We start from the raw sequence: 14,851 nt of genomic DNA on the forward strand, positions 1-14,851 counted from the left end.
AAAACATAAGTTTTTCTCTGAAATCTTTATCTATGATCCATTGAAAGTCTTCTCTTAACAACGGGAGCTATCCCATTTAGGATAATGTGATAAAAATTCAAAAGGTTTCAAAAATACGAAAATGTCCAAAAAATTTTGAAAAACTGTTTTTGGAATCTTGTGGCATCGAAGTCATAAAACAATAGTTAGAAGATGAAACCGCTAAACAGATTAGTTTTGGTTGCAGAAAAAATGGGGAACCTGTTAGTACTGAGGTTGACTTACAGTTTACAAAAATAAATTTATGATAGGTTAATGTTTAAAAAAAACCTCGAAAATTTATGTATAAAGTCTTAACAGCCATTAGCTGTCCAATCAGAGCACTGAATAGCTTCACTAATGTTTATTACGAAACGCATTGTACTGTTAGTTAACGATTCAATGCCATAGGGCTCCAAAAATTCAGTAAAACCTCAAAAAGAATATCAAAATTTCATTAAAAATTACAAAAGCTCAGAGTCGATGCCATAAAAAATATGTGTGATTCCTTGAAAATGTTTTTTTGTTCATTAGGCGTCGTTTACTGTAAATCAGGTTTATCATTAACCAAGCATCGATATGAAAAGTGACCAGTCTCTAGCTGACCTAAAAAATATGAAGTTTTCTAAAAAAAAAGCTCTTAAATAGAGTTCAATTTTTTTTATAGTAAACTTCCCTATGAGACAAGAACTAGTCGATAAGTTGAATCCTTTTCTGGCGTGAAATGTAATTTTGAACAAAAAATGTTTAGAGAAAAAATCATCATTTGAAGAAAAATTTTACTAAAAGTGAACGAAATCATACCAAATATCACCTGTTCACACTAAACTTCAATCGTCGATAACTCCTCGAAAAATCAGAAATTCAGAAAAATCCTTTTAATTACAAAATTCTAGGCTGGACGAGCTTTTTAATGATACAACTCACATTTCTCTACGATGAACATATCGATCGGCCAAAATTGACTGAACAAAAAAAACCATTTGAGTATATATATAGTTCCTTTCCCCACAAGTGGAGTCGGAACAATTATGTCGTAATTTATCCAATTGTTTCTACATCAACAATCCTTAATTAAAGGCGTTGCAACTATGCTGTTTCTTTCTAATCAGAAATCATCAAAAAATTTTGATTCTGTTTGACGTTTGAAGATTTTCGATAACAATAGCAACCAAAAGTTAAAACCAATTATTAAAAACTTTTAGTCATAGTGCTCCCATATATGAAAGTTTTGTGGTTGTTAAATTACGGGTAATAAAAAATTGTATTCCTCGATTGAATTTCCTTTTCTAGTCATATAACTTCCACTTACGGAAATTTTTAGTTTCAAATTTTCATTTATGAAAAAGCTGTTGTCATAGAGTTTTTCAAAATTGCAACTCATAGAAAAGCTTTAGTCTTTTTTCATAGAACTTCCATTTATGGAAAAGCTTTGATCGCATAAGTTTGATTCATGGAAAACATGTTTGACAAAATTATGGATCTACCAAATTCTCATTTCTTGAGAAACTGTATTAAAATTCGGAAATTGCATTAAAATTGATAGCAAAGAGTTTATTATGTTCACATTTTCTCAGCCGGTCAAACTAGTGATCGGACCACTTAACACAGCAACATATGTTATTTTGATCCAACTTATAGCGCATCATTTTAAAAATAGCAAAAAAAAGTCCTTGGAACGCTCTACAAGTCATACGTCAAATTTTTAACCAGTTTAATTAAAACTGGTAGCTTTCACTAAAAATTTAAGTAAATTTCACGCTCTATCAATGATTCGTTTAAATACATATGGTGTTCGCTAGCTAGAACTTAGCAACTTGAAAAAAGCACAAAATATCACTAACATTGATGTAATTCTAGTCAACGCTTTTTGTTTGTTCAAAAACTAAAAACTAATTTTGTGCAAAATTCTGAATTACGATAATAATCTATCTTATTTTACAAACAGTTTAAATATTTGTGTTGACAAAGCGAAAATTGTCCGGGACCGCAAAAATGTCCTCTAGAAAAAGCAATACCAAAACTGCGAGTAAAATTGATTGCGCTTTTTAATTTGCTCGTTCAAGTTGACAGGAAAACGCTACCTGTTTATTATTTGTTATTTTTCTACAATGCTGTTTTAGTACTTTATGTTTTTAGCTACAATTTACTTCATTCGGGGAAACAGTAAACGCAGAGCGTATTTAAGCGTTTATTATCCTGTTTTTTGCAACTAGCGAAGCGAAAAGGAAAATACGCTAAAACGGTATAGATATTCCATTTTCACTTGAAATTTTCCTTTCATAGATTACAAAAAGTCCCCTCGAATAGAACGTTTTGAATTTCGTTCACGCACTTGTTGTTTTCTGTTCTATTTTATATTCCTTGTAATCACCTTTTAAAAACTAGCAATTGCAATCGGCTTCATTTTGGGTAAATTGGAATAAACACATATTGTGCGATTATTGATCAGATTTCGGGCAAAAAACTTCGGGCCTTTGTAACGTTTTGGAACCGATTGGACCGATTATACCGATACTGTTGAAGAATTTTCAACTGAAAAACAAAACGCGTTAATAGGGATCCGCTTATCGCATTCAACGCAGGTAAGCCAATCATATTATTGGAACAATGTCATCATTCGAATTCGACCGAAATAGTGAAAAAGTGTCAAAAATTTTAGAGCGCAATTTCTATTGAATTTGAAAAATTTGGTGTGGAAAAAATCAAAGCCGTAAGTTCGTCTTCTGGGCGACTTATGACTTTCAAGATATAAAGAATGCAATTGTACCCCCCCCCCCCCTCACACACACACACACACACACACACACGCGCACACACACACACGCGCACACACACAGACACACACACACACACACACACACACACCACACACACACACACACACACACACACACACACACACACACACACACACACATACAGAGAGAGAGAGATAGACTCGCACACACACACACACATTCACACGCACACACACACAAACACACACACACAGGCACAAACACACACACAGAACGGAACGCACGCCCACACGCACACACACGCACGCGTACACACACACACACACACGCACGCACACACAAAAGTACACGCACACGCAAACACACACAAACACGCGCGCAGCCACACACACATAGAGACTCGCACGCTCGCACACACAAACTCGTACGTGCACACACGTACACGCACACACACAAGCACAAACACACACACACACAAACACAAAACGGAAAACATGCACACACAGAGAGAGAGAGAGAGAAAGAGAGAGAAAGAGAGAGAGAAAGACTCGCGCGCACACGCCCCCACACACATACACACACACACGCACACAAACACACACACACACACAAGCACAAGCACACACACAAAACGGAACGCAGGCGCATATATATAAATATATGTATATATATATATATATATATATATATATATATATATATATATTTATATACACGCACACGCGCACACAAACACACACACATACACACACACACACACACACACACACACACACACGCATACGCACACACGCAGACACACACACACAAACACACGAATATACGTGAACACACAACATTTACGGGCTCACACACACACACGAAAGTACACGCACACGCTCACGCACACACACACACACACACACACACACAAACACACACACACACAAACACGCGCGTAGACATGCATACAGACACTATGTCTCTCTCTCTCAGCTGAATTGAAAAAATTATTAATGGAGAAAGAGTTCAAGACAAATCAAGATCATCAAAAATTATTTGTTATTCTTAAAATTGGGTATTAAAGAATTTCAGAAAGTGAATTTTAGTTTCGGGTAGATTTTGATTACCATTTTAATGATATGCTAATCTTGAGAAAACCAAATTCTATTTGTCATCAGAATTTTCAGAAAAAAACTATTCAAAAAAGATGAACATCGTAGTGGTGGTTTTAACTTCACCCGACACTAATTCTTAATTTTCCGGCATCTTAATTGATACAAATTACAGAGCAATTCGTTATTTTAAATCCGCTTGATCTTTTGTGAAGCACAAGCGTCATTGATTATTTTTTCACTATCTAACATCTTGTCGACAATGTAATCAAAATGCTGTCTCCACTTTCAAAAATTTTGTCAACTATTAAAGCATATTTTCGATTCAACGAGACAACCACCCTCCCAAGTTTTTTTATTCCATAATAATTCGAACTGTTTTTTCCCTTTTATATTAGAATAGAAAAATACATTCAGGCTCACTTCTCACAAACTACAAAAGCTAACAAAATTATTTTATGACAGTTATGAGTTTGATAAATCATATAATTAATCAATGTAAGAATTTTTTTGTCCTCGATTTAATTTTAAAATCATTGATCGTTACAGGTGTCTATGAAGCGAATTTTTTGTGCAAATTTGCTCACTTCTATTGCTCGCATTTTTTGTTCAGCACTTTGTACTTTGAAAAACTATGCCAACTTATACGTATTTTTGATAGGTTGTAAATCGAAGCCCTTTTTTAACGACAAAAGTTTTTGTTCAATGTGACGTTCAGTGAGCAAACTTGAACTCTGATAGTAAAAAAAATTAATGAAGCGATTTTCAACTTTGCTTATGTAAAATTAAATTAAAGTTTAGGGTAACAAAAACAATCATGAACGCTGAGAAGAACGATATAAAAAACTCTGAAACAATACTAAAGAAAATAATGATTAATTTTGGAAAAACTTTTCTTAAGTGTTCTTCTAAAAACGAAAAGATACCTTTAACAAAAGAAACTAGGAAATCTGTTGAACGAAAACAACAGCGGCAAAAAACGAAAAAATAACAAAAACAATTGTTTTGTATTTTCAAACTTCAGATAGATGCTAGCATCGAGATGTACCTCAGAAGACTCAATTGCATTTTTCAATAGTTTTTGATGTAAATTCTCATTTTTTTTCAGCAAACTCGCAACAATCCAAACTCAAATTTGTTTTCATCTTTAACGTCATTTAGAAGCTTTGGAAAATTCAAAATGAACAATAAGTGGGCAAGAATTGGATGCTGAACAACTTCAATTTAACACTCCAACAAAAATGCAAATAAAAATTTTTGTAGACTGAAATTTCTTAAACGTGTTGGTTTTTCTTAGATTCCTTCGTCAGTGTTTTTATCTAAAATTATTTATCAAAAACGGTTTGGAAAATATCTACTTAGCTTTTTATTTCAGCGTTCGATACTGCGCGTTACAGGAATAAAATCAAAAACCTAGTATCAAAATAGCCACAAATTTACATAAAAATTAGCGAAATTATTTATCTTGAAAATATTATGTAAATTTAACTTAATTAAGCAACAAATATTACTTGCCAAGCCAACGGTTAATACTTAAAAAGGCTGCAAATATGACTTAAAAAAACAAGTGAATATCACTTTCATAAACAGCGAACATTAGTTTTATTGCTTACAGTTGCAGACCTGATAAGACTTATATCCAGAACTTCTTTGAAATATAACAAAATGCTCTCAGTAAGTTCCAATGACTCATTTACTCATGCGCGCAGTTCAATAGAGCAATTATGAGGACATCGATGTTTGTCATCATGAGCCAGTGGACAGACAAGGGTCCCGAACAGCAAAAAAATTCCCAAACAATAGCCCCAAGAAAGCAGACAAAACAGTCCCAAAAGAAATGTTCCCAACAAAACATGGGGTAGAACATATGCACACCAAATAAACAACCCGGATTTGAGTATCAGAGCATTTCAGTGCTGAACCAGCACATTTCAAGTATAAAAACCTAATTTCGTTCTGAAACATTGCATCCCCAGAATATTTATAACATTCTTTATGTACAGTTGTTCTTCATTATAGTTATATTGAGGTCATGGAAATCGCCCGGGCTTAAGTTATCCTGCACAGTCTGAAAAATACTCATACCCCAAAATTAAGTCTGACCAGAATAATGTCATACTTTTGTAGCTTGCAACTGGTAGTTACTATAGTAGTATACACACTATTCATATATAAGCTAGTTTGTAGGCAATTACCTCAAAGCTCATTTAGCTTAGTGGTTACGACTTGCTACGCAACCTAAATGTTGTAAGTACCCACGCGAAGTTTGAATCACATATAAATCAAACCTTGTTGACTGGAGTTAAGCTGTGCATATTAATTTCATGCAGTGAATTTTACTAAAAAATTAAGACTGGCCAGTGTAAGTTGGGACATGAACAAAGTACTGGCCATCCTAAACAACAGAATGTCTCTATACTGATTCAGCGCTGATTTACTCTGCCACCAACCTCCGGGAAAGAACATCTTTAAGTTAACTATATGATTGTTTGACATTGAACAAATTTTAAGCTAATCACAACATCGCGTATTTTGTCAAATTGAGTATTTTGAAACAAGTTTTTTGTATAATCTTAACTAATGTTAATTGCAAACAATGCATTCAGATGTTTAACTTATAGATTACGTTTGTAATTTAATTGTATATTACAATTACAATTGTTCTGATATTTATGCAGGCCTCTTTTGTATCAGACCATTTCGTTTGCTTTTATTGGATTATTTGGTCTGGGATAAATTTTTGTTTCGGGACTGTTTTCTCTGTTTTGTCCAGACACGCACAACCTTTAATTGATACTCCCTTATTTTTTTGGAATTTGGCGACAAAGGACAAAGACATTCTGTATTTCCAATTGATATAATTGGTACTTTGTCGCAAAATCTCACAATGTACGGTAAAATGAACCAAATGCCACATATTTGGAAGGGGTGCTGACTCGCGATGACCAAAAATTCGGCCAGAAGGTGGGCAAACAGCAAAGTACGCATTCATGATTGATATAAAGATAAAACCAGTAGTATCTTGAGAATCAATATAAATCAACCAAATTAGACAATTTTCTACGAAAATTTGTTAAAAAAACTCAATGCGTCTGGCAATTTGCTTTGATATGATTCCTTTTCGTATTCATATGCTTAATTTCATGTTTTAATCGCTATTCTATTTCAGAGATTTTGAACCATGTTATTTCACTAAAATAGATAAAAAGGGTAATGCATTGCCGGTTTAATTTTTAAGACAAATTTTGGTTTTGCAAATGGCGTCTTGTTGTTAAGCAGGACCAGATTTTTTTGTTTCTCTGCACTGAAACAATGAAAAAACATGAGAGAATAGCTGACTTATTTGATTTAATTGGAACATATGAGCATATCCTGAAAATATTGCGAGTATCAAATAAATTGTTGATTTTCGATCACCATTTTTCCAATTTTGATTTCAAGACAGATGGCTATGAAAGTCCGCAGTTTCCATTTGATCGATAATCAAGGGAAAATTTGGAAAACTTTTATTGACTCGGATTTTGGGGCCGCATCTAATTGCTTTATATTGATCTTACATAAAAATGCTATCTCCTTCATATTTTGTATACACGCTGAACAAAAGGAAAAAAGCAGAGGACTTCATAAAAGTTCCTTTTTTGGAGTCTAATATAGAATTTTGGAGTCTAAATTTTGGAGTCTAATATAGAATAACTCCTTTTGTCCACATCTGGTAAGTCCCGCGGCTATTGAATACACTGTTTCTTTTCGCTCTTTAACTTAGCTGCTTTTTAGCAAAGTTCAACATTGAGTTAAGATTTTTGCAGCAGAAAATTTAGTTGTGCTTTGACCTTCATCATTTGACCTTTAAGCTTTCTTCATCAAAAAATAAGTGCGGCTATTTAAGCGAAAATTTCTACATATTATTGAACTGAAATTGCATTATAAAATTGGTTATAAATTGCATTATTCTTGTTATTTGCTCAATCGAGAGACATGACTAAGGGCGGAAATATGGGTAAGGTTTATTAACGAATGGATTTTTTTAAAAATTCCCAGGTAAAGTACTCCACTAAAATTTGTCCATGTGAGAGCACGTCTTTCACTGGATGGGGGATCATGGCACCCAAGATAGGTATGAGCCAGACGGATTTGGGCCGGGCACAGGGGGGGGGGGGGGGGGGCTGGAAAGTGCAACTCGAGGCAACCCGGCTCGAAGTCTATACAAAATTTCAGTCGCGCAGTTCCCCCGGGTCCATAACTGTGTTGAGTGGCTGACCTCATCCTGGCTGGTTCGAAGTACTCTTCGGTAAAAGATATTTACTGAGCTTTTTGAAATCACAAAAAACTTCCATGGTAGAATTTTCATGGGGGTTTCTCGACCAACATAGCTTCAAAAACTGCGTACAGATCCTAAGAAAAAAAATAGTGGCATCATAATAAAACTGGCGTCAGATTTAAATTTTGTTGTTTCGTGCAAATAAGTTTCATTTTAAATTTTTCGGTAAATATGATAGTGCTAATTGGGGTATGGGTTGGTGGTTGAGGGGCGTTTTTTTGGAACAGACCATTCGTTCCATTTCATCAATCGATTCCCGCAGAATATATCTTAAAACATATAAAATAGGCCGAAAATGTGAGATATGGTTACAAAAGTATTGTTTAAAAATTGCTTCCTGTTTTCTCACCAATTCCCCCAAAAAGGCCAATTTGGCCGTTTTGTGATATTTTTTGACCAAAATTGCCCCCCAGACTCCACGCTTTGATACTATGATATTCCACTGTTTGCGGTATTCAGATAACTCAAGCTATGTCCCTAAGATCCAACAAAGAAGCAAGTAACAGATATTCGTTTAAGTAGCTACTAATCCGAATTCAAGGAACCTTCGAAAACAACAAAGTGAGTCGATTCACGCGGAATATTCGTACTACATAGTACAATTTTATTAAAATTACATATGAATTACTAGGCTGTTAAATTATGAATTATACATAGGCTTAAGTATACTGGGCGTTCATTTGGTGAAGAATTAGTACTTGCTTCATGAAGTTCTGAAAAAATCGCTCGGTACAAAAAGTATTCAGTAATTGTTAATTCTCTGAAACCACCTCTGTTTGAAAAGTGATCAGTAGATAATAATTTCTAAACAATCTCTATTATACTTTTGGATTAAATGCCTCTGTATGAAAAAAGACCAATAATTATTCCATGTTTATAATTTAGTGAAATTTATTGCTAATTTTTTGTCCAAATTGTTGCGATAACGTGCAAAAAATAACCATTTAACCGTAATTCATTTTCACCAGAGCCTTGATTATTGGGTTAGGGAAAGAAGAGAGGCAAACAAAAACCGAAAAAAGGAATATATTGACATAATTTGACACCATACTCACAAAATAGGTCATTTTGTGGAACCTTTATTTATTCGGCAGGGGCGCTCATTTTTGTTTGTTGAAAATAAAATTGAAAAAGAAATGGAGAAAATGCTAAATGCATCAATTTTAGAAGTTTCTTCCTTTGGAGGTGGAATTTTCTAAAACCGCTTTTGATTTCTTTTGAATTAAATCCCACAAAGCAGCAAAATCTTTAGAAAAAAAAAACAAAAAAAACTTCATAAAAATCACCAAACGACTGCTGCAAACGAAATTCGAATCAATTTTTGATCCCATTTAAGTTGTTCAATACCTAGAAATCAAATAAATTCGGCTCTTAAATTGCTATGCTAATCAACTTAAATTGAACTGCATAAAATTGTTAACAAATTTATAAGTTTTTGCTCAATTTCTTGTTTAAAATTGCGCACTTACAATAATTCTTGTTAAACGTGTTTAATTGCTTTGCTGATTTGTTCGTTTTCAGCTATGTCGTTACAAGGTTTTGATTGCTAATGAAGTATTCGTAAATACTTTAGTTCGCGTTTTTGGAGACGTCAACCAAGATCAATTTCAAATTTTTTTAAAAAAAAATTAGTATTTGGTAATTCAAACGAAAATCCCCACAAATGCTTATGCAAAAATATTCTGAGCTCGAATTGTGATTTTCAAGACGGTTTATCTTTAAGATTGATTTCATATACTTTTCATGAAGGATTCAAAATTAGGTGCTTGAACAAATTCAAGTTTGTTTCATGTATTCCGAGTTATCTGAAAAAACAAAAATAAAAATAGTCGATTTAATTTTTCGAATTTTTGGATCAGATTTTTTCTCAATGGCTTTTCCCAATCCCTTCATTGTTTAGTCTGGGCCTAGTTTTTTGCTTGAACCAAATTTCCTTTTCTCGCTAGTGACATTTTTTCACATGCGGCATTTTGACATTGATTTTCAGCTTTTTTTAATTTTTCTTTTCTGATTTTTTGGTTTTCCCAATTCACTCATAATCCGTTCTAGGTCTACCTTTTGTTAAGTCAATAAAAATTCCTTGAATTGTACGCTAGGACTTGTCCTGCTATGTTTATTTTATTTTAGGATCTGTTCACACATTTTCATGATTTTTAAAGTCAAATTGGAGTAGTGATTTTGGTCCGACCAAAACAGGAAGTGGAGCGAAAAACCGATTGTTTTATCGGCGTGAAGTTTTTTACTCTAATTTTAAAGTAGAGTGAGAATACGGTGTATGAACAATATTTCGTTTTCTTGATCGTGGTTTTTTGTTCACATGCGGCATTTTGACATTGATTTTCAGCTTTTTTAAATTTTTCTTTTCTGATTTCTTGGTTTTCCCAATTCACTCATAATCCGTTCTAGGTCTACCTTTTGTTAAGTCAATAAAACTTCTGTGAATTGTACGCCAGGATTTGTCCTGCTATGTTTATTTTATTTTAGGATCTGTTCACACATTTTCATGATTTTTAAAGTCAAAATGGAGTAGTGATTTTGATCACACCAAAACAGGAAGTGGAGCGAAAAACCGATTGGTGTATCGGCGTGAAATTTTTTACTCTAATTTTAAAGTAAAAGTAGAGTGAGAATACGGTGTATGAACAATATTTCGTTTTCTTGTTATTGGTTTTTAGTTCACATGCGGCAATTTCACTTTGATTTTTACTGTTTTTTCTAATTTTTTAGATCGGATTTTTCTCTAAATGGTTTTCCCATTCCATTCATAGTTCATTCTGGGCCTAGTTTTTGCTTGAAACAATTTTTTTTCTCTCTAGTGGTTGTTTGTTCACTTGAGGCAATTTTACATTGATTTTCAGTTTTTGTTAAATTGCTCAGATCTGATTTTTTGGAAATTGTTTTTCCAATGCACTCATAGTCCGTTCTCTAACGAATTGTTGTTTAGTCAATAAAAAATCTTTGAATTGTACGTTAGGACTTGTCCTGCTATGTTTATTTTATTTTAGGATCTGTTCACACATTTTCATGATTTTTAAAGTCAAATTGGAGTAGTGATTTTGGTCACACCAAAACAGGAAGTGGAGCGAAAAACCGATTTGTTTATCGGCGTGAAATGTTTTACTCTAATTTTAAAGTAGAGTGAGAATACGGTGTATGAACAATATTTCGTTTTCTTGTTAGTGGTTTTTAGTTCACATGCGGCAATTTCACTTTGATTTTTACTGTTTTTTCTAATTTTTTGGATCGATTTTTTTCTAAATGGTTTTCCCATTCCATTCAAAGTTCATTCTGGCCCTAGTTTTTAGCTTGAAACAATTTTTTCTTTCTCTCTAGTGGTTTTTTGTTCACCTGAGGCAATTTTACATTGATTTTCAGTTTTTGTTTAATTATTCTGATCTGATTTTTTGGAAATTGTTTTTCCAAGCCACTCATGGTCCGGTCTCTGTCGAACTTTTGTTTAGTCAATAAAAAATCTTTGAACTTTGCGTCAAAATTTGTTAGTTAATTTTTGTTTGTTGAAAATAAAATTGAAAAAGAAATGGAGAAAATGCTAAATGCATCAATTTTAGAAGTTTCTTCCTTTGGAGGTGGAATTTTCTAAAACCGCTTTTGATTTCTTTTGAATTAAATCCCACAAAGCAGCAAAATCTTTAGAAAAAAAAAAACAAAAAAAAACTTCATAAAAATCACCAAACCACTGCTGCAAACGAAATTCGAATTAATTTTTGATCCCATTTAAGTTGTTCAATACCTAGAAATCAAATAAATTCGGCTCTTAAATTGCTATGCTAATCAACATAAATTGAACTGCATAAAATTGTTAACAAATTTATAAGTTTTTGCTCAATTTCTTGTTTAAAATTGCGCACTTACAATAATTCTTGTTAAACGTGTTTAATTGCTTTGCTGATTTGTTCGTTTTCAGCTATGTCGTTACAAGGTTTTGATTGCTAATGAAGTATTCGTAAATACTTTAGTTCGCGTTTTTGGAGACGTCAACCAAGACCAATTTCAAATTTTTTAAAAAAATTTAGTATTTGGTAAAATTTACTAATCCAAACAAAAATCCCCACAAATGCTTATGCAAAAAATTTCTGAGCTCGAAATGTGATTTTCAACACGGTTTATCTTTAAGTTTGATTTCATATACTTTTCATGAAGGATTCAAATTTAGGTGTTTGAACAAATTCAAGTTTGTTTCATGTATTCCGAGTTATCTGAAAAACAAAAATAAAAATAGTCGAATTAATTTTTCGAATTTTTAGATCAGATTTTTTCTCAATGGCTTTTCCCAATCCCTTCATTGTTTAGTCTAGGCCTAGTTTTTTGCTTGAACCAAATTTCTTTTTCTCGCTAGTGATTTTTTTTCACATGCGGCATTTTGACATTGATTTTCAGCTTTTTTTAATTTTTCTTTTCTGATTTTTTGGTTTTCCCAATTCACTCATAATCCGTTCTAGGTCTACCTTTTGTTAAGTCAATAAAAATTTTTTGAATTGTACGTTAGGACTTGTCCTGCTATGTTTATTTTATTTTAGGATCTGTTCACACATTTTCATGATTTTTAAAGTCAAATTGGAGTAGTGATTTTGGTCACACCAAAACAGGAAGTGGAGCGAAAAACCGATTTGTTTATCGGCGTGAAATGTTTTACTCTAATTTTAAAATAGAGTGAGAATACGGTGTATGAACAATATTTCGTTTTCTTGTTAGTTGTTTTTTGTTCACATGCGGCATTTTGACATTGATTTTCAGCTTTTTTTAATTTTTCTTTTTTGATTGTTTGGTTTTCCCAATTCACTCATAATCCGTTCTAGGTCTACCTTTTGCTAAGTCAATAAAAATTCTTTGAATTGTACGCCAAGACTTGTCCTGCTATGTTTATTTTATTTTAGGATCTGTTCACACATTTTCATGATTTTTAAAGTCAAATTGGAGTTGTGATTTTGGTCACACCAAAACAGGAAGTGGAGCGAAAAACCGATTAATTTATCGGCGTGAAAATTTTTACTCCAATTTTAAAATAGAGTGAGAATACGGTATATGAACAATATTTCGTTTTCTTGTTAGTGGTTTTTAGTTCACATGCGGCAATTTCACTTTGATTTTTACTGTTTTTAATTTTTTGGATCGGATTTTTTTTCTAAATGGTTTTCCCATTCCATTCATAGTTCATTCTGGGCCTAGTTTTTTGCTTGAAACAATTTTTTCTTTCTCTCTAGTGGTTTTTTGTTCACCTGAGGCAATTTTACATTGATTTTCAGTTTTTGTTTAATTGCTCTGATCTGATTTTTTGGAAATTGTTTTTCCAATCCACTCATAGTCCGTTCTCTGTCGAATTTTTGTTTAGTCAATAAAAAATCTTTGAATTTTGCGTCAAAATTTGTGCGGCTATGTTTTTTTTCTTAGAATCATCAATACACTGTGAATGTCAAAGAATGCACGGAAACTCTATCGGTGTTCAAGAAACGTTCAAAATAGAATTTTGAAATTCAATTTTTCAAAAGAGATTGTTTGAAATTGTAGAGGCGGAGCAACGTGCTGTCATGCATTTGACGAGTTGACGAACAAAAATATTAAATCTTTGCACGTAAGCAAGGGATAATGTTTTAAGTTCAAGGTTGAGCAAACCATTTTTTTCCAATTAATAGCAATCGATCACACCAATAATTTATGCGTTTTTAAAACTTGTTAATACTGAAACTTCCTCAAGTTAAAAAAACAAGCATATGTCGACCAATTATTCAAACGGAAACGACGATAAAGTTGAAACTGAAAAATTCGAAGCTTTCGTGTTTGAAACAAAGCAAACCAAAGATTTGTCGTTAATTTTTGTCCTTTATATTCGACATTTTGAACTAAAAACGGATTACAATTTTCTGAACTAGGTGTTTGCTTTAAAGCTGGCCACAGTCCAGCATCAAAGACCCGAGTTGAGCAAACTTACTTACATAAAACTAACAATATACAGTCCATAAAAGTCCATAAAAATAATTTCCCTCCTATGACTTTGCTCTGGTAGCTAATTCCACACATATATGGTAGTATTTAGGGATAAAAGTTTTTTATCTTTGTACGCCATTTTCCTTACTCATTTTGCAAAAGATAATTTAAAAATAGTAATTTAAACATGGCGGAGTAAAAAAGCAAAATATAGAAGAAGTGCGTCTAAGCAAACGGTACAAACTGCGCCATAACAACCCGGGTCGAGACCGAATGGTTAACTTATAAGAACTTGCAAGTTTCTTGCAAAAGATGGTTAACTTGTAAGAACTTGCAAGACGAATGGCTAACTTGTAAGCTTCTTGCAAGTTCGTTCCGGTCGAGCACAACTCTTATTGGTTAATTCACGTTAACTTTCAGTTATTTACCGTAGAAGGCACGTGGTTCCTCTGTTTGAATACAATTCGACCTAAGTAGACAAAATGGCTACTTTTTTTAAGTTTTATCAATTCAAGGGAGATCCTTTTGCAATTCCATTAAAAACATTAGATCTCAATTAAAATTCCTTAAAAAATCCTTTATTGTGGTCAACCCGGACTATGTTTGATTAAAGCGAATCACCGCATCGACATTTTCATTATTTCTGAATACACCGCCATTGAAAACAACCTCGCCGAGCTTATAGGGGAGTTTAAGAATTAATCATTGTGGAGCATAGCTCAGTAATGGTCAAAATT

The 14,851-nt window shown here is 33.1% G+C and overlaps 1 protein-coding gene across 3 annotated transcripts in view; it reads left to right on the top strand.

The window, feature by feature from the left end:
* The first annotated feature begins 1,863 nt into the window (after positions 1-1,863).
* Positions 1,864-14,851, top strand: part of LOC142352257 (uncharacterized) — a 44,688-nt gene continuing 31,700 nt past the window's right edge. The window contains exon 1 of one of the 3 annotated variants that reach the window (XM_075404739.1): positions 1,864-2,263. Coding sequence is in view for 1 of the 3 variants with exons in the window: in XM_075404737.1 (XP_075260852.1) it covers positions 7,829-7,850 (22 nt within the window). In the remaining 2 variants the exon portion in view is untranslated. Of the gene's footprint in view, positions 2,264-2,285; positions 2,604-7,566; positions 7,851-14,851 lie in introns of those variants that run through there. The other 2 variants (XM_075404738.1, XM_075404737.1) reach the window with 2 other exon arrangements.

This window comes from Convolutriloba macropyga, chromosome 13, assembly GCF_964194025.1.
Source record: "Convolutriloba macropyga chromosome 13, txConMacr16.3, whole genome shotgun sequence".
Lineage (NCBI taxonomy): Eukaryota > Metazoa > Xenacoelomorpha > Acoela > Convolutidae > Convolutriloba > Convolutriloba macropyga.